The sequence below is a fragment of the Dendrobates tinctorius genome, unplaced genomic scaffold (assembly GCF_039654945.1).
Source record: "Dendrobates tinctorius isolate UK_male_01 unplaced genomic scaffold, ASM3965494v1 ptg000162l, whole genome shotgun sequence".
NCBI lineage: Eukaryota > Metazoa > Chordata > Amphibia > Anura > Dendrobatidae > Dendrobates > Dendrobates tinctorius.
In genome coordinates this window covers 15,640,176-15,661,113 of record NW_027361829.1, presented here as the reverse complement: position 1 = coordinate 15,661,113, position 20,938 = coordinate 15,640,176, and the positions used below count along the sequence as shown (strand labels likewise).

The 20,938-nt window shown below is 45.0% G+C and overlaps 1 protein-coding gene across 1 annotated transcript in view; it reads left to right on the top strand.

The window, feature by feature from the left end:
- The window catches only part of PKD1L1 (polycystin 1 like 1, transient receptor potential channel interacting), a 901,078-nt gene that overhangs the window by 716,395 nt on the left and 163,745 nt on the right, over positions 1-20,938 (top strand). The window contains exons 55-57 of the mRNA XM_073549827.1: positions 3,677-3,760; positions 6,800-6,966; positions 7,073-7,307. Coding sequence (XP_073405928.1) covers positions 3,677-3,760; positions 6,800-6,966; positions 7,073-7,307 — 486 coding nt within the window. The remainder of the gene's footprint in view (positions 1-3,676; positions 3,761-6,799; positions 6,967-7,072; positions 7,308-20,938) is intronic.

The following is a 20,938-nucleotide window of genomic DNA, read 5'->3' as shown; positions in this document are numbered from 1 at the left end:
CCGAGCACCACAGGTGGCGTCACGAACTATCCATATAAACTATATTACAAACATCACCGCCATTGATATTGGGTGCCCAGGGCCACGGACCTGGTCACCGCTGCTGTGACACATTCCCCCTGACACCGGCACGGTACCGAGTACCCCGCTGCCCTGGGTGTGACGGGGCGACCCACCTACTCCTTGCGTCCCCCCACGCGCTGACACTCAATATACTGTGTCCCCTCTCATACTTTGCCCTAATAGAAATCCCCCCATTTAACATAAAAGTCCTTTGTATCTTAGGCTCCAATATGGAACGCATACCTTCCCTCTGAGTCGCTTCCTCTATGTAGCAGCAGTGATGTCAGCAGCCTGACCATGTGACTCCATCATGCCCTGCTGCACGTTGCTTCAACCCTTGATGTACCATCACACTACCCATGTTTTCAAATGTATTCATGGCTGGAGATATACGTCTTCTCCAAGCCTTTTGTCGTTTTAATAACCGTCTCTAAGAAAAAGACAAATCTCACTCTTGTGGGGAGAGAGTCTGTAAAAATGTCACCCCCTGAAACACTGTTCGGACCACTTCCTGTGGTGAGAAGTTCTTCTTGTCTCATTCGTGGCAGTCGCAGCCCTGGCCTTACTGGTATGTATGGAGTCAGCGTCGGACTGGCCCACCGGGGAACCGGTGGATTCCCCGGTGGGCCCTGGCATCTGGTGGGCCCTGGCACCTGCAGGCATACAGGGCCAGCAGTTGCCTAGGGCCCCCGCTGCTCCAGGGGCCCCCAGCCAGTGGTGTGTCGCACACCATGCAGCTGCTATGGGGGCCCCTGCCAGCGGAGCAGCAGCGGGTGTCAGGAGCCCCTGTCCCCGCTGCTAAAGAGAAATGAATATTCACTGCGAAGCAGTGAATCTCAATTCAGGTCTCCACCCCCCAGAGGCCCCGCCCCCAGCCCAGTAAGCCGCTCTGCATCAGGGCCGGCGCCGCCCTCAGTCCTCTCTGCTCCTGGCTCACAGCCAGTGCGCGATGACGTCACTACATCGCACACCCGCTGTGTGTCTGGCAGAGGGGGCAGCTCCTGACACTGAAGCCGGGATCAGCGTGGGAGCGAGGAGGAGAGGTGAGTATTGTGTTTTGTTTTTTTTTTTATATCTCTCTCACTCTCTCTATCTGTCTCTATCTATCTATCTATCTATCTATCTATCTCTCTCTCTATATATCTCTCTATCTTTCTTATATCTATCTATCTTTCTATCTCTATCTATTATCTATATCTATCTATCTCTATTTCTATTTCTATCTATTATCTATATCTATATCTATCTCTCTATCTATTTATCGATCTCTGTATCTATCTCTCTCTATATCGATCTCTCTCTATCTACCGCTCTCTCTATCTCTATCTATCTTTATATCTATATCTATCTATCTATCTCTATATCTATCTATTATCTCTATATCTATCTACCTATCTATCTCTATATCTCTCTCTCTATAGCTATCTATATATTATCTCTATATCTATCTATATATTATCTCTATATCTATCTATCTCTATATATATCTATCTCTATATCTATCTATCTATTTCTATATCCATATCTATCTCTATATCTATCTATCTATCTCTATATCTATCTTTCTATCTAACACTATATCTCTGTATCTATCTCTATATCTCATTATCTATCTATCTCTATCTCTCTCTTTATCTATCTATCTATTGATCTATCCATCTATCTCTATATCTATCTATATCTATCTATTATCTATATCTATCTATCCATCTATCTATCTAGCTATCTCTATCTCTATATCTCTCTCTATATCTGTCTATCTTTCTAACTCTATATCTATCTATCTCTATACATATCTCTATATCTAGCTATTAACTCTATATCTATCTCTATATCTATCTATCTATCTCTATATATATTATCTCTATATCTATCTATCTCTATATATATCTCTATATCTATTTTTATTTATAGCCATCTATCTATATATATTTATCTCTATATCTATCTATATATGTCTATATTATTATTATATCTGTATATCTCTATCTATTATCTATCTCTATCTATTATGTATCTCTATCTATATATCTATCTCTATATCTTTCTATCTATAGCTATCTATTTCTATATCTATCTATCTATCTATCTATCCATTATCTATTTTCTATCTATCTCTATATCTATCTACCTATCGATCTATCTATCTATATTTCTTTCTATATCTATCTTTATATCTATCTCTATCTATCTCTATCTATCTCTATCTATCTCTATGAATCTTTCTATCTATATCTATCCATTATCTACTTTCTATCCATTATCTACTATCTATCTCTATATCTATCTATTTCTACATCTATCTATCTATATCTATCTAACTCTATATCTATATATCTATATAGCATTATACCCTATGAGGGGGTGCATTATTCCCTATGAGGGGGGCAGTATTATACCGTATGAGGGGGCAGCATTATACCCTATGAGGAGGCAGCATTATACCCTATGAGGAGGGCAGCATTATTCCCTATGAGGGGGGCAGTATTATACCCTATGAGGGGGGCAGTATTATACCCTATGAGGGGGGCAGTATTATACCCTATGAGGGGGTGCATTATACCCTATGAGGGGGTGCATTATACCCTATGAGGGGGGCAGTATTATACCCTATGAGGGGGTGCATTATACCCTATGAGGGGGGCAGTATTATATTCTATGAGATGGCTGCATTATATTCTATGAGATGGCTGCATTATACTATGTGAGGGGGCTGCTTTATATTCTATGAGGGGGCTACCCCAACTCCTGCTACATAATTAAGACATGTACAACCTTATATTATACCCGGATATTAGCGTGTTTTACCGCATAATTGGTTGTCTGGTATTTAACTCTATGCAGCTACATAGTGGGCCCCAAGAATGATTTTCTCTGGTGGGCCCAAGGTGTTCCAGTCCGACGCTGTATGGAGTCTGCACATGTGAAACTTATTTTAAGGGGTGTGGTATATCTAATTTTCTGTTTTCATCACATGTTTAGCTAAAACTGTTTGAAGATGCCTGCGTCTATAAAGTGCTGAGTGGCATTTTGACAATAGAAAATAACTAGTTATTGGAGATTAATATCAAAATATTATTTAGTATTCTAAGTTTTACTTGTTTATTTGTACACATCAAAAGAAAATTGTCCTGGCTAACATTTGTCGAGAATCAACCACAACCAGCAAAAGGGTTAAGGTTTTGTTCACACATATAAATCTGTTTTGTGTCTGTCAATTGTACACTGTGTGCTGTACATTTTTTTTTAAAGACCCTTTCACTTATGCGGTTGACTTTGACCTAAAAAAACAGAGCAGACAAGAACTTGTCTTGATTTTTAATACATGCCAAAAAAGAAAACAGACATTTGAATGGCCCTGTAGAATATCATATATTTGTGTGCTGTTCACTTAAAAAAGAAAAAAATGGATGAAGCACAATGGCTTTGTGAATGCAATCAGACAAACTGGAAATTTTTATATTTAAAAGAAGCCTCATCATCTGTGCAGATGTGTTGTGTGTGAAGGTTATTACAGAATTATTGTGTCTGTTTAGATTAAATAAAATAATAGGTAGTTTAGGTACTTTTTATTAATAAATATATAGTAATTATTTCTGTTATAAATCTGCAGGCTGGATCAATGCAAGGAAAATTCTATATAATTGGCGCTCCAATAATGAGAAAATTAGAACCTGCAACTTATTCTGCATGCATGGTAAGAATGTTTGGGGTTGCATAATTGGGGTTTGGTTTGTAATAAGGATGTGACCTTAACGTTGACATAATATTTATGTAACTGTCTTTTGATCCTTTAGGATGTATCCTCTATGCAAAGAGGAATTAATTTTTTTTGTAACAATCCATTCGAACAGGGGTGGGCAATTAATATTCCCAAGGGGCCACATGAGAGACCGTGAATGTTGTACAGGGCTGAATCAATCGGCTGAAATCATTATACTCTATATTAATATTAATACTAATATACTGATGTTAATTTTTCTTATAGCATTAATTGTATCACTTAATATTGAGCAAAATTAAGTATGCTGACATCCTCCTATATACCGTATGACCCTGCATACAGCTGCTATATACTGTATGAGCCCCACATAGCTTCCCATATACAGTATGATCCCCACACAGCCTTCTATATACAGCATGAGTCCCATATAGCCTTTTGTATACAAACATTCCCTTCCACATGGAAAAAAACACCACATAGTCACCTCGCTCCTGTACCCCTGGTGCTCTGCCTCTACCCCTTTTTCCACAGTGCACATCTGACATGATGAAATTACATCATCACATTAGTGGTGTCACATGCTGATCAGTGGAAGAAGGGGCTAGTGATTCTTACTCCACCAATGTATTCACCGCTGTCTGCATCCCAAGGATGGCAGTGATGGCGGATGGCGACGGATGCACACCAGGTTAGAGGGCCCTTCGGCTGGAGGGCTAAAAAACCTTGCCATAGTTGATGGGCATACATGAATTGGCCAATTTATGTGCTAAGAACCTTCATTTTTGTAAGTACATCTTAGTCCTGTTTCATACTTACGTTTTTGCGGTCAGTTGCAATCCGCCAAAAAGGCAGAGAATGGATCCGTGTTCGTCGAGACACCAACGGGTGCCAGCGGACCGTTGCATTGGCGGGGTCCGCCAATGTAGTAATGTTAAAGGAACCGCAACTAAAAAGTACCACCATCGGCCGCGGGACTGGGTGGAGATTGCCACGAGAAGAGAGCAAGGCTGCGGAACTGGGTAGAGATCGCAGGACCGGGACTGGCTGCGAGAAGAGACCGGGTCGGGATGACATTGCGGGAGGAGCTGCGAGAGACCGGGTCGGGATGACCATCGTGGGTGGAGCTGCGATAGACCGGGTCGGGATGACATCGCGGGAGGAGCTGCGAGAGACCGGGTCGGGATGACATCGCGGGAGGAGCTGCGATGAGAGACCGGGTCTGGGATCGCGGGGTGAGGAGAGAGAGAGAGAATTTTTTTCACCAGACATTTAGGGTTAACTTTCCGGCAAAGCCAATTCCGGACATGGGCACTATAGAAATGCGGATCCGGCAACCAAAAAAACGTTGCAGTGTCTGTCCTGCCATGTCAGCGGACGCTAAAATTTTGGCGGATCAGTACAAAAATGGATCCACCGGATGACCATCCGTGAAGATCCGCCGTTAATGCAAGTCAATGGGGAAAAAAACAGATCCACCAACAAAAATGGCGGATTCGTTTTTTTGCAAAACGGCGGATTTTGACTGATGGTGAAAGACGGATGTGTGAAAGAGGCGTTACTGAGCAATAACACAGTTTAGATTAAGTGTTTTAAGTGTTTATATATATTTTGGCTTATATAGAGTGCTGCTGTGTTTTCTTTTTCATATATGTTGGCTTATATAGAGTGCTGCTGTGTTTTCTTTTTCTGTATGTATATGTATGTGTATATGAGTTATATAAGTGAATTTACTGATTTTTTATTCATTCCACTTCCCAAAACATATAGCAAGAGATTGATTTGAAAAGTCATATTTACCCTAAAATGAGAACAATGAAAACTCTATCTTGCCATGCAAAAAATAAGCCCTCGTATAGCTCAATTACCAAAATAATATTAATCTTATGATTCTCAGAATATGAAGACACAAAATTAATTTCTATAATAATAATAATAATAAGTAAAACTACCGTATATGCATTTTGTATCACCAAAATCCTGACTCACGTAATAAAGTTAGTACTTGATTTGTGCAGTGAGTGAAAAATCTAAAATTAAAATTGTCAAAAAACAGCAGCATTGTATAAATTAAGATTAGTCGTTAAGGAGTTAAGGAAGAAATTTAAAAAATTGTAACATTATTATGACTTACTAAATCTAGCTCTGTCCTTCTTTTCTGTTTTTCTGTGTTTGCAATCATGGCAGCAACACCTTTGTTTACATGTCATAGTGATTATTGCTGAAGATTAGCGATGTACTTGAATGGAAAAGGAAAAACTACATCTCCGAGATTCCCCGCTTCTAAATTCCTTCTTCTCTTCATGTAATTGGATGGAATACTCCCTTTCTACCCTTCTCGGTTATCTACTACTGACACACTGACTCATACGCAATATGTAGCTCAAAAGCCAAAGCTCTTCATGTTTACCCAAAAATGGGTCATAAATAAAAGCTAATCTTTGCAGCCGGAATGAGTTGAAATAATGTAGTGTGGTTCTCCAAATCCAGCAGTAGCTTGTAAAATCTTGAGAGGAACAGAAAGCAGCAGACCCAAGAGCCACTACCACTGTGTTTTTTGGTTTGTGCCTGATGTTCTTCTGACTTCCACAGCCTTATTGCTTCATGCCACACAGCACATAGACAATACCATAACTGTATGTTAGGCCTCAGAGTGTTGCATTGGCTAGAGCTAGTCACAAGAACTCTGTGGGGGTCACATAGGGTGATAGTCACAGGAGCAGTGACATTTCATATTTTTTAGAGACAAAGAAAGGAGGTGAATACTTAGATACAGACATTGACCATGGATAAAGTTTGTGTATTGCAGAGCAGGGTTCGGGGTATGTTTGCTAATTATTATATATTGGCAAATTTCTGTTTTGCCATAACTATTAAAATATATTTTAAGGTTTAAAACCTCCTTAATACAAATTTTAAGGTGCAATACAAATATTACAGAAGTTAATGTATACTTTATTGTGTGCTAAAAAATAGATAATCACTTCAATGAAATCTCTTTCTTATGTTTTTTAGATTTCACTTTCAACATCAAACTTTTCCGATTGTACTCTTTCACATCTATCAAGTAGTGACAAAGATAAATATGGTTCAATGAAGATGCAAAATCAAAATTTTTACCAGTGTGGTAAAATTCAGTGCTATGAAGAAAGAGGTTCAATTATAAATCTAGGCCGAACAAGGTAAATGTCTTCGCAATTCAGGTCAGTTCTGACTAAAATATTTCTTTTGCTTTAGTGTGTAATTATATAATGTCTGCTTTTAACACTTTTATCTTTGCAATTATAGGAATGAGACCCATTTAACACTATCGAATATAAGGAACCAACAGTGGATAGATAGAAGAACAAGAGCATTCGCTGTACAATTTCTCCTTTTTAATCCTCCTACAAGTCTATTTACTATGGTATCACTGCTCACAGAACTACCTGTTTCAGGGGGTATTATCACTTCACCACATATAGATTCTGTTAGAGTTTACAGAATCACTACACTTATGGATTATTTTATTATGACATTTGAGGTAAATTATTTGATTCACCATGTTACCAAATATATATATATATATATATGTATGATTGTTATATACAGTATTACATTATATTGAACATAAGAAGGTGCCACAACAATTATCAGTCAGATCATTTTGCTTTGAAATCCCATATCTACAATGAAAGTATGGGTCCCGTTTCACTTAGCGACGCACCAGCGATCCCGACAACGATACGACCTGCTAAGGATCGCTGGTGTGTTGCTAAATGATCGCTAGTAAGCTGCCAAACAGGCTGATCTCTTCAGCGATGCAGCAGCCATCCAGCGATCCTCGGCGGTCGTTGGTACCTTGTCGCACAGCAGCGATTCTGAATGATTCCAGCCTGTGTCCCTGAGTTCTGCATCGCTAACGAGGTCACTCGTCGGGTCAAGCACAGTGATGCGCACTGGCCAGATGGACGCTGGCGACGAAATGGCCCAGGACATTGGCCCAGGACATTCGAGCACAATCGGCGTTATCCAGCAGGGGGGCCGGTCGCTGCTGTGTGTCACTTGTAGCAAGATTGCTGGCGAGGTCGCTGTTGTGTCACAAATTCGGTGATGCTTCAGCGATCTCACTAGCGATCTCGCTATGTGAGAAGGGGGCTTAGAGCAACTCCAACTCCATCTGTTTCCTTGGACCTTGAGCTTTTTAGGCTCTAAGATTGTGAGACCATGTCATACAACTATTTAGAACCCCTAAAAGGAAAGAAGAACATGCCCACACATTAGCTTGAGACTATTTCTTAGTGTGTTAGATGTAATGATACAGCTCTGATCTCCTGGTCCAACCTCCTGCATTAATGGCGAGCACAGATGACTAAAACCTTTCAGATAAGGTCCCTGGGGAAGGGATATGGTAGCAAAGCTGTGTTGCTGTGTCACATTAGAAACCTGTCAGCTCTCCTTCTCTGCTAGCACTGTCAGCTCTGCTTTACTTCACCTCCCCCCACACTACCTGTCCAGAAATGAGAACTCAAAGTATCAGTATCAAACTGTTAGAGCATGGGCGCACATACAGCATGTGCAGCCTTTGGGGCTGCATCGGGGCCTGGAGGTGAAGGGGGGCCCCTGCAAGGTGGCTAATAATCAGGGCAATCTGGCCTGTTTATCTGGACTGGAGGCTCTGGGGGGCCCCTGGCCAGATTGCCCTCATGTGCGGCGGGCAGGGAGAGATCCCTGCAGCTCCGCTGCCTACAAGAGAAAATAGCAGCGGAGCGGAGCTGCAGGGATCTGTCCTGCTTCCTGCCAGCGCTTCCTGTCTGACACAGCTCAGCTGCATGATGTCATCATTCAGCGCGGCTGTGCCAGAGAAAGGAAGCTGCCAGGACAGTGATGCTTCAGCTGCGGGAGAGCGTGCGGAGAGGTGCTGTTTGTGTGTTTTGCTGTATATATATGTGTTTTTTGTGTGTGTAGAGATGAGTGGTGGTGTGTGTGTGCGTGCGTGCCTGCGTGCATGTGTAGTTCTGCGGGGGAATGTGCAGAGGTGAATGGTGCTGTGTGAGTCTGTGTGTAGGTGGAGGAGAGGACAATGATGGGGGTAATGGGGAGAAGGCAATGATGGAGTGATGCAGAGGGCAGTGATGGGGATGGTAGGGGAGGAGGAAATGATGGAAGTGGTGGAAAGGGCAATGATGGGGTGGGGAGAAGGCAATAATGGTGGTAGTGGAAAAGACAATGATGGGAATGGTGGGGAAGAAGGCAACGATGGAAGTGGTAGAGGAGAAGGCAATGATGGAGGTGGTGGAAAGGGCAATGATGGGAGTGATGGAGAGGGCAATGATGGGATGGTAGGGGAGAAAGCAATAATGGAGGTGATGGAAAAGGCAATGATGGGGTGATGGTGGAAAAAGCAATGATGGAGGTGGTGGAAAGAACAATGATGGAGGTGGTGGGGGAGAATGCAATGATGGTGGTGGTGGAAAGAACAATGATGGAGGTGGTGGGGGAGAATGCAATGATGGTGGTGGTGGAAAGGACAATGATGGTGATGGTGGAAAAGGCAATAATGGGGATAGTGGGGGAGGAGGAAATGATGGAGGTGGTGGAAAGGGCAATGATAAGGATGGTGGGGGAGGAGGAAAAGATGGAAGTGGTGGAAAGGGCAATGATGGGGGTGGGGGAGAAGGCAATGATGGAGGTGGGGGAGAAGGCAATGATGGTGGTAGTGCAATAGACAATGATGTGAGTGGTGGGGAAGAAGGTAATGATGGAGGTGGTGGAGAAGGCAGTGATGGAGGTGTGGAAAGGGCAATGATGGGAGTGATGGAGAGGACAATGATGGGGTGGTAGCGGAGAAAGCAGTGATGGAGGTGGTGGAAAGGGCAATGGTGAGGTGGTGGGGTAGAATGCAATGATGGTGGTGGTGGAAAGGACAATGATAATGGTGGTGGGGGAGGAGGAAATAATGGAGGTGGTGGAATGGGCAATGATGGGGTGGGGGAGACAACAATAATGGGATGCGGAGGGAGGAGGACAATGAGGGGGGATGGGATGGGAGGAAGGGGGACTTATAATGGACTTAGGAACAGGGTGAGGTGGAGGAAGATGCCCTTATTATCACTTATTATGTCTAACACAGTCCCTTAGTATATAGTGTAATCACTTATTATGTCTGACACAGTCCCTTAGTATATAGTGCACGTACTTATTATGTCTAATATAGTCCCTTAGTATATAGTGTAAGTAATTATGTATAACATAGTCCCTTAGTGTATATAGTGTTCTATATAACCCCATCCTTAGTTATATAGTTTCCTCTTTTATTATGCATACCACCGTCTCTTATTACATACCATCCTCTCTAGTTATATATGGTGCCATCCCTTATTATACAGCTTCCTCTGCTGTTATGTGCAGGGCTGTCTCTTACATAGTGTAGTCTTGTTAATTTTGTTTTTCCCTGCGCCCTCTTTTATTACGTAGTCCCCTCTCTTTTTAGATATAAAATCACTGCTGATGGAGGAGCCGGTGACCAGATTACCAGTTCATCAGGTCCTCCATTAGAAAAGAAGCTTTCCGACGGTATGTAATAAAAAACAGGGCTCTATATAAGCCAACATGTAAGGGACGGTGCTGTACATAACAAGAGAGGGCACTGTATAATAAGGTATGGCAATATGCATAATAAAGGAGACTATGTAATAGATATACTGTATATACATGTATGTGTGTGTGTATGTATATATATAGTACGGTAGCCCTGTCATTCAAGTAGGGGATACTCGCTTAGCAGCCACAAAACCAGATCCGGCACGGGTTCTCCATAAACAATCATAGTCCATGCGGTTTATTTAGCATCACAAACCCACAGCAGCAACATAAACTTCATAACATCAGCATAGCGTCCATGACAGCGTTCAGGTCTGTAATCCCTGTGTTCACACAGGTTATGCATACACAGGCTCTTCAGCCTCAGTTATCTCACCCACGTCAGGGTTTCCTCATAGTTCCTTCATCATGCAGCAGACGTCCATTCCCTCCATGGAATCATCAGGCACGTGCAGCCATTCAATACAGCGTTCCTTGCTGTCAGGAAGACAGCCCCCATCTCTCCCAGATGGGGCCTTCCAAAACGGACCAACCAGGTCCCTGCATTCACCTCATGTGACCTACCCTGGCCACCTTATATGGTCCATAGCCACTCCCACTGGGTCACATGGCTATGACCTCATCACAGGTCCTTGAACCATTCTCGCACACTTAGCGTTCTTAACCACACCCCTGGGTGGATTTGTAAGTAACTGGTTCCGCCCGACTCTCCAGCTACCTAGAGACTTCCCAACACATTGAAACAACATCTCAGCTGTATCACTGCTGATCAACACACACATAAGTCTCCATCTCAAGGCCACCCACCTTGAGATGCATAACGGTCATTCAGTATTCTGCCATTCATCCCTTCTCCTGGGACATACATACAGCGCCCCCTAGCGGCCACAGTGGTCACTACACCACATACCTCCCCCCTCTGTTCAATCTTGTTGGGTTGAACACCCAACATTACACCAGGATCTCGAGACCGGGCACTCACTACACCTTGCCCCACAGGTCGAGAGAACCATCTCCATCTGTCAAACGGCCTCATTCCTACGTTAGGCCTCCCCCGCCCCCAGCGGTCAGAATATCAGCCCTGATCTTTGGCCCTCCAGCCACAGCCTGTCTGCATCATCAGACACTGTTTAGTCACCACATTCCTCTCCCTGTTTGTTCCATTCCCCGACCAGCTCCCCCGGTCAGTGCGGTCATAAGTCTTAGTTAAGCCTACTGTCTGGCCTGAGTCTGACTCATTCAGCATCTCACAGGAACTACGGTCTTTCAACTTCGTCCTGCCAGTCGAACTACCACTTGCTGACATTCTTCGGCGATCTGGCATGTCACTTCTTGGAGGAACCCTTCGGGTCCTTACATCTTGGGTTGAAGGCGGCTGCCACCTGGTGTTCCGTACCTCTTTATTGATCTGCCGACGGTCTAGCCTTAGCTGCTCAATTTCTTGCAGGTACCCCACTCGATACTCCAAGAGCATCCGAAAGTTTCTCAGGCTTTCCACGGAGCCAACCACCACGATGGGAATTCTACCCTCTTCACTGGATACCTGGTCTTCATCATCAGGAGGGACCCTCACCCTCACCACACCGGAGATATTTACAAGGTCTTGCATTACCTTCCCGAATCTTGAAATGATTCTCCTAATCAGACCTTTGGGAATCGGAACTACATTTTTCCGCAAACCCAGCCGATCCATAGCCTCCCTTGCTAACTCTAGGCGTCGAGCAGCTTTCATATTACTCCACCTAACCAGCTGTTTGGCGTGAATACATTGCAGATGCATTTCTTTCAGGACAGCTACTCGGTTTGATGTCTCTTCTCTGGCTGATATTATCACCAACTGCCGAGTCTCAGGCGCCCAGTGCACCTTACACGCTTTGACCGCCTCTTTGAAAGCCTCATGCACACCTTCCTCAGCACAGGCTTCTTGCATGTCTTCTGGTACATCAATCACAAACTTGAAGGTCATGGCCTTGCTCTCTTCCAGGTCAGGAGGCTCTGGCTTTACCACGGACACTTCCCTCACTACAGTTGACCCGACTGGGTGACTGTCTTCTTCTGCTCTTTGTTCACCTGCTTCATGAGATTTTGTCTCTTCATGAGCCTTTGCCAAGATGGGTACTGGCAGTTCCGTCTTATCACACGTGCTCGGCGGCTGTATGTCTTCGTCCAGGCTCTTCTCCCGCAGAAGACCTTTTACTACTCCTCTGAGTTCATCCATCTCTTTCCTAAGGGTCTTGTTCACACTTTGCCAGGTGGACAGGTGACCTCTGAGTTCCAAGACTTCTTTCTTGAGCCCCTCCACTCTGTGCTCGGCCATTTGTCTCAGGACTCTTTCTCGTTCGAGTTGTTCTTCCACTGTCTCTTTTATTAACTGTATCTCATGATCTTGTTCTCTTTTGGCCAGCACGTGTCGCACCACTACCTCTTTAATTATATTGTCAAAATGAACCACTGGGTCAGTCCTGTCAGCCGAGTGAAACGTCCCATTACCATCTAACCGTGTTTTTACCCCAGTTGTCTCGTCAGTCCGGTCACCATCCATCATGTCACGAGACACTAGGTCCGTAAGTTGGGCAGATGTACCTCTTCTTCCGGTCAGTTCTACCTCTGATCTGTCCACTTTAGGAGGCATCACCATCTCAGTGTCTGCTGACCCCACAGTCGAAACGTCTCCATCGTCCGACCATACATCATCAAACAGAACAAAGTCCCGGCCCCTCTCCAAGGCATACACTAAGTCACATGGTATCCCGCCCCCTTGGCACTCACCACCTTTGGTCCCCTCAAACATTACTCTGTCTACTGCATAGTCCACCGTGACCCCGTGTTTACAGCGAATCCTGACTAGAGATGAGCGAATTTGCCTTTTTTAGGGTCGAGTCGGGTTTCATGAAACCCGACTTTCTCAAAAGTCGAGTCGAACAAAATCGGCCGACTATAGGGAAAAGTCGGGAAAAGTCGTGAAGCACGAAACCCAATGCAAGTCAATGGGGAGAAAAGTCGGCAGTGAGTGGAGAACTGTAAACACACCTGGCATGAATTTTAACCCCAGAGGCGGCGAAATCTCTCTCTCTTCTCTCTCTCTCTTTCCCACTCCCACTCCAGCTACGCTCCCGCTCCGCTTCTCTCATTGGCTGAAAAAAGTCACGTGCAAGCATTCGGAGAAACCCGACTTTGACGCTTGCGTCGCCGACCGCATGGCCAACTTCACACTGTGGTCGGGTTTCTTTTCATGAAACCCGACTTTGGCGAAAGTCGTCTACTTTTGAATCTGACCGACCTGTTTCGCTCAACTCTAATCCTGACATTTTATTCGGTCAGAGAGAAAACGAGAGGAGTTCCTGTCAGAGTCACCTGACTCTTTGAGTTCAACCGTCCAGAGACTCCTTCTCAGTGCAACATCAATGTACACACCTGCAGCCCGTCATTATCCGGAAAGACTGTCCCCGATTCTTCAAAAGTCATACACACACACTGCGGTTCCCCAGACATGCCCACTGAGGTCCCCAGTGCTTTTGCAAACTCGGCCCCTTTCTGGACCACCACCACAATTTGGGTCACCGCCCCCCTCTGGGACTCCACCCCATTTTGGTCTACCACCCCGATTTGAGCCACCGCCCCATTTCGGCATCTCCCCATGTCCGTTATACCAGTCTTCTCAGACCACAGTTCACACCACACAGTTTATGTCTCTTACGATACCACACAAGTCCTTGTTGGCTCCACCACAGCTCCTGCTGTCACCGATCTTCGACACCAGCGGCTGCCATTCACACACAGCTGCTGGTGTCACCTTCGTAACCCCGCCGAGTTACCGGAAGCCGCTTGTCCCCTTCGTAACCCCGTCGAGTTACAGGAAGCCGCTTGACACCTTCTTGACTCCCACTGAGCCACCGGAGGCTGAATTGAGAAACGAAAAAAAAACACCACACAAAACTCACGTGTCCTGTCTGTGTGTTTTTCAGGACGTTCCGTCTCCGCCTGAGACCGTCCAACACACAGGGCGCACTGGGTGCTATTTAGGGAGCCGACCCTCCTCCCAGGGTTTCCCAACACACCGGCCTCACCAGGTCCAGGGGCTCAGCGGGTGCTCTTCAGGACATCCATCTCCTCCTGAGACTGCCCAACACTCATGCCTCACCAGGTCCAAGGTCATACCATGTGCTCCAGGGATCCGATTCTTCTCCCAGAACCTCCCAACAGTAACCCTCCAGGACCTTGCTCACTGAACCCTCCAGGTACACAGTATTTCCCACTGACCCAGGTCAGTACAACACAAACACCTGTCCATTACCTGTGTCGGCCACACAGGTCCTCAGGTACCTCTTTTCTGCAGAGGCACCCTAGCAATCACCAGTCTCTTTCTCACTGGTCCGTACAACACGGCTTTCACGACCGTCACCTGCGGGCCACGCAGGTTCTCGGACCCCTCTACCGCAGAGGTGTCCTATAAGTTGTTTCCACTGACCGGCTCTCCCGGCTCAGCGTTGCCAGCACTGCACCATGTGCCTTTGGAAACTGTTGCCCTTAGCAACCAAATTTTGCAGTCCTCTTCCATTGCTCCTAGCAACAAGGCTACAACACTGCCCATAGCATTCTCCACCAATTGTAAGGTAGCGCTGTTATTCAAGTAGGGGATTCTCGCTTAGCAGCCACAAAACCAGATCCGGCATGGGTTTTCCATAAACAATCATAGTCCATGCGGTTTATTTAGCATCATAAACCCACAGCAGCAGCGTAAACTTCAAACATCAGCATAGCGTCCATGACAGAGTTCAGCTTTGTAATCCCTGTGGTCACACAGGTTATGCATACACGGGCTCTTCAGCCTCAGTTTTCTCACCCACATCAGGGTTTCCTCATAGTTCCTTCATCATGCTGCAGACGTCCATTCCCTCCATGGAATCATCAGGCACGTGCAGCCATTCAACAGTGTTCCTTGCTGTCAGGAAGACAGCCCCCATCTCTCCCAGATGGGGCCTTCTAAAATGGACCAACCAGGTCACTGCATTCACCTCATGTGACCTACCCTGGCCACCTTATATGGTCCGTAGCCACGCCCACCGGGTCACATGGCTATGACCTCATCACAGGTCCTTGAACCATTCTCACACACTTTACAATAGCGTTCTTAACCACACCCCTGGGTGGATTTGTAGGTAACTGGTGCCGCCCGATTCTCCAGCTACCTAGAGACTTCCCAACACATTGAAACAACACCTCAGCTGTATCACAAGCTGATCAACACACACATAAGTCTCCATCTCAAGGCCACCCACCTTGAGATACATAACGGTCATTCAGTATTCTGCAATTCATCCCTTCTCCTGGGACATCCATACAGCGCCCCCTAGCGGCCACAGTGGTCACTACACCACAATATATAAATATATATATATTTAGCTTTGTCACCATAAAAGGAAGGGGGCCCAGACACATTTCTTGCACAGGGGCCTCAAGCTGTCAGTGTCAGCCCCTGTGTTAGAACATGGTGTCATTACATCCCACACAAGAGTAGCCAGAACAGTCAGATTACGCCTGTGTGAGATGTATGACAGTCTTGATTACTGACACACTCATTAATCAGGAGATATGATCAAAGAGGATATAATGTAAAATTGCTAAACTTAGCTGTGCTGCCCTTCCTTCCACATTGACTCATGCCGGAGATTAGAGCTGTATCATTACATCTCACACCAAAGAAAATTGCTCTAAGCTATGGTGGGGTGGGTTCTTTTTTACTTTGAGTGTTGCTGCCTGTTTACGAATGGTCAGCATCATATAGAGAGATGAAGTACACAGCCTTGGTGAAAAATGTCTGACAACACTAACTTTAATTTTTTAAAAAGAGAACTCATTAGGTGTCAAATACTTTATTAATATCTTCGCAATGGAGAGGTAAAATAAAAAAACATTTTTATTCTACTCTGCAGCCACTATCACATCCTGTGTCCAGTCTAAAAGAAAAATTTGGTGATGGGTCCTCTTTACACTCAATTGGAAGTATACAAGACCTTTCACAAAATTTGGAACTGATCAACAGATATAATAATGGCTGCAGAATGTAATAAAACGTGTTTTGGGATTATTTTTTTTTTTTTACATTTCGCCTCTCTGTTGCAGAGATATTAGCAGTCAAAGTATTTGAAACCTCAAGAGTTAACTTTTTCAAAGTTGAAGTGGGTGTTATCAGATAAAAAATCACAGAGGTAGAAGAAGTACACAACCCCAATAAAATATATCTAATAACACCCACTTGGACTTAAAGGGAATCTGTCACCCCTTTTTACGAATATGAGCTGCCAGCACCAACATCAGGGGCTTATCTATAGCATTCTGTAATGCTGTAGATAAGCCCCCGATGTAACCTGAAAGATAAGAAAAATGAGTTAGATTATACTCACCGGGGGGGCGGTCCGGTCCGATGGGTGTCACAATCCGGTCCGGCGCCTTCCATCTTCATACGGTGCCATCCTCTTCTTTCCTTCCTGTCATGGCTCCGGCGCATTGCTCTGCCCTGTTGAGGGCAGAGCAGAGTCCTGCAGTGCGCAGGCGCCAGGAGAGGTCCAGCGCCTGCGCACTGCAGTATTCTGCTCCGCCCTCAACAGAGCAGAGCATTGCGCCTGCGCTGGGGCCACGACAGAAAGGAAAGAAGAGGATGGCATCGTATGAAGATGCGAAGCGCCGTGCTGCGACACCCATCAGACCGGACCGCCCCCCCATTGAGTATAATCTAACTCTTTTTTCTTATCTTTCAGGTTACATCGGGGGCAGGGGCGGACCTACCGCCCGTGCAGCCCGTGCATTGCACGGGGGCCCCGGGGGAGAGGGGGGCCCCTCCAGCCTCCAGCACTGCATGGCTAGTTATTCTAATTAGCCATGTGGAGCGCCTGGCGCAAGGAGGAGAGGAGCCAGCCCTGAGGTGAGATGATATCAGCGTCAGTCATGCTGGGCTGCGCTGCTGCTGTGGGGGAGGAGAGGAGGAGACAGACTGTCTCACTCACTGTGCCTGTGGCGCCGGCCAGATGGTGTCTGCAGCCGCAGGTCAGTCAGTCACTTGTGTGTGTATGTGTGTATATCTGTGTGCATGTATGTATGTGTGTATGTCTGTGTGTGTATGTATGTGTGCATGGCTGTGTATGTGTGTGTATGTATGTGTGTGTATGTGTGTGTATGTCTGTGTGTATGTGTGTATGTTTGTATGTGTGTGTATGTCTGTGTGTATGAATGTATGTGTGTATATCTGTGTGTATGTGTGTATGTTTGTATGTGTGTGTATGTGTGTGTGTGTATGTATGTATGTGTGTGTATGTCTGTGTGTATGTATGTGTGTCTGTATGTACAGTACAGACCAAAAGTTTGGACACACCTTCTCATTCAAAGAGTTTTCTTTATTTCCATGTCTATGAAAATTGCAGATTCACTCTGAAGGCATCAAAACTATGAATTAACACATGTGGAATTATACAATTAGCAAAAAAGTGTGAAACAGCTGAAAATATGTCTTATATTCTAGGTTCTTCAAAGTAGCCACCTTTTGCATTGATTACTGCTTTGCACACTCTTGGCATTCTCTTGATGAGCTTAAAGAGGTAGTCACCAGAAATGGTTTTCACTTCACAAGTGTGCCCTGTCAGGTTTAATAAGTGGCATTTCTTGCCATATAAATGGGGTTGGGACCATCAGTTGTGTTGTGCAGAAGTCTGGTGGGTACACAGCTGATAGTCCTCCTGAATAGACTGTTAGAATTTGTATTATGGCAAGAAAAAAGCAACTAAGTAAAGAAAAATGAGTGGCCATCATTACTTTAAGAAATGAAGGTCAGTCAGTCTGAAAAATTGAGAAAACTTTGAAAGTGTCCCCAAGTGCAGTGGCAAAAACCATCAAGCGCTACAAAGAAACTGACTCACATGAGGACCGCCCCAGGAAAGGAAGACCAAGAGTCACCTCTGCTGCAGAGGATAAGTTCATCCGAGTCACCAGCCTCAGAAATCGCAGGTTAACAGCAGCTCAGATTAGAGACCAGCTCAATGCCACACACAGTTCTAGCAGCAGACACATCTCTACAACAACTATTAAGAGGAGACTTTGTGCAGCAGGCCTTCATGGTAAAATAGCTGCTAGGAAACCACTGCTAAGGACAGGCAACAAGCAGAAGAGACTTGTTTGGGCTAAAGAACACAAGGAATGGACATTAGACCAGTGGAAATCTGTGCTTTGGTCTGATGAGTCCAAATTTGAGATCTTTGGTTCCAACCACCATGTCTTTGTGCGACGCAGAAAAGGTGAACGGATGGACTCTACATGCCTGGTTCCTACCATAAAGCATGGAGGAGGAGGTGTGATGGTGTGGGGGTGCTTTGCTGCTGACACTGTTGGGGATTTATTCAAAATTGAAGGCATACTGAACCAGCATGGCTACCACAGCATCTTGCAGTGGCATGCTTTTCCGTCCGGTTTGCGTTTAGTTGGGCCATCATTTCATTTTCAACAGGACAATGACCCCAAACACACCTCCAGGCTGTGTAAAGGCTATTTGACCAAGAAGGAGAGTGATGGGGTGCTACGCCAGATGACCTGGCCAACATAGTTACCAGACCTGAACCCAATCAAGATGGTTTGGGGTGTGCTGGACACCAGAGTGAAGGCAAAAGGGCCAACAAGAGCTAAGCATCTCTGGGAGCTCCAAGACTGTTGAAAGACCATTTCTGGTGACTACCTCTTGAAGCTCATCAAGAGAATGCCAAGAGTGTGTAAAGCCGTAATCAAAGCAAAAGGTGGCTACTTAGACGAACCTAGAATATATGACATATTTTCAGTTGTTTCACACTTTTTTGTTACTTATATAATTCCACATGTTTTAATTTATAGTTTTGATGCCTTCAGAGTGAATCTACAATTTTCATAGTCATGAAAATAAAGAAAACTCTTTGAATGAGAAGGTGTGTCCAAACTTTTGGTCTGTACTGTATGTGTGTGTGTATGTATGTGTGTATGTCTGTGTGTGTATGTGTGTATGTCTGTGTGTATGTGTGTATGTATGTGTCTGTGTGTATGTCTGTGTGTGTATGTCTGTGTCTGTGTGTATGTCTGTGTGTGTATGTGTGTATGTATGTGTGTATGTCTGTGTGTGTATGTCTGTGTGTATGTGTGTATGTATGTGTGTGTGTCTGTGTATATATGTGTGTATGTTTGTGTATGTGTGTGTGTATGTATGTATGTGTGTGTATATATGTGTGTATGTCTGTGTGTGTATGTATGTGTGCATGGCTGTGTGTATGTGTGTGTATGTATGTGTGTATGTATGTGTGTGTGTCTGTGTGTATGTCTGTGTGTATGTATGTGTGTATGTCTGTGTGTGTACGTATGTGTGCATGGCTGTGTGTATGTGTGTGTATGTATGTGTGTATGTCTGTGTGTATGTTTGTGTATGTATGTCTGTGTGTATGTGTGTATGTTTGTATGTGTGTGTATGTCTGTGTGTATGTATATATGTGTGTGTATGTCTGTGTGTATGTGTGTATGTTTGTATGTATGTGTATGTCTGTGTGTGTATGTATCTGTGTGTATGTATGTGTGTCTGTATGTGTGTATGTTTGTGTGTGTATGTGTGTATGTCTGTGTCTGTGTGTATGTCTGTGTGTGTATGTGTGTATGTCTGTGTGTATTTGTGTATGTATGTGTCTGTGTGTATGTCTGTGTGAGTATGTAGTGTGTATGTCTGTGTGTATATCTGTGTCTGTGTATGTCTGTGTGTGTGTGTGTACTGTATGTATGTGTGTATGTCTGTGTGTGTATGTGTGTATGTATGTTTGTGTGTGTCTGTGTATGTGTGTGTATGTCTGTGTATGTGTGTATGCAGCGTCGGACTGGCCCACCGGGGAACCGGTGGATTCCCCGGTGGGCCCTGGCATCTGGTGGGCCCTGGCACCTGCAGGCATACAGGGCCAGCAGTTGCCTAGGGCCCCCGCTGCTCCAGGGGCCCCCAGCCAGTGGTGTGTCGCACACCATGCAGCTGCTATGGGGGCCCCTGCCAGCGGAGCAGCAGCGGGTGTCAGGAGGCAGGAGCCCCTGTCCCCGCTGCTAAAGAGAAATGAATATTCACTGCGAAGCAGTGAATCTCAATTCAGGTCTCCACCCCCCAGAGGCCCCGCCCCCAGCCCAGTAAGCCGCTCTGCATCAGGGCCTGCGCCGCCCTCAGTCCTCTCTGCTCCTGGCTCACAGCCAGTGCGCGATGACGTCACTACATCGCGCACCCGCTGTGTGTCTGGCAGAGGGGGCAGCTCCTGACACTGAAGCCGGGATCAGCGTGGGAGCGAGGAGGAGAGGTGAGTATTGTGGTTTGTTTTTTTTTATATCTCTCTCGCTCTCTCTATCTGTCTCTCTCTCTCTCTATCTATCTCTATATCTCTATATATCTCTCTCTCTATCTCTCTTATATCTATCTATCTTTCTATCTCTATCTATTATCTATATCTATTTCTATATCTATCTCTATCTATCGCTCTATCTTTATATCTATCTTTCTATCTCTATATCTATCTTACTCTATCTATCTCTATATCTATTATC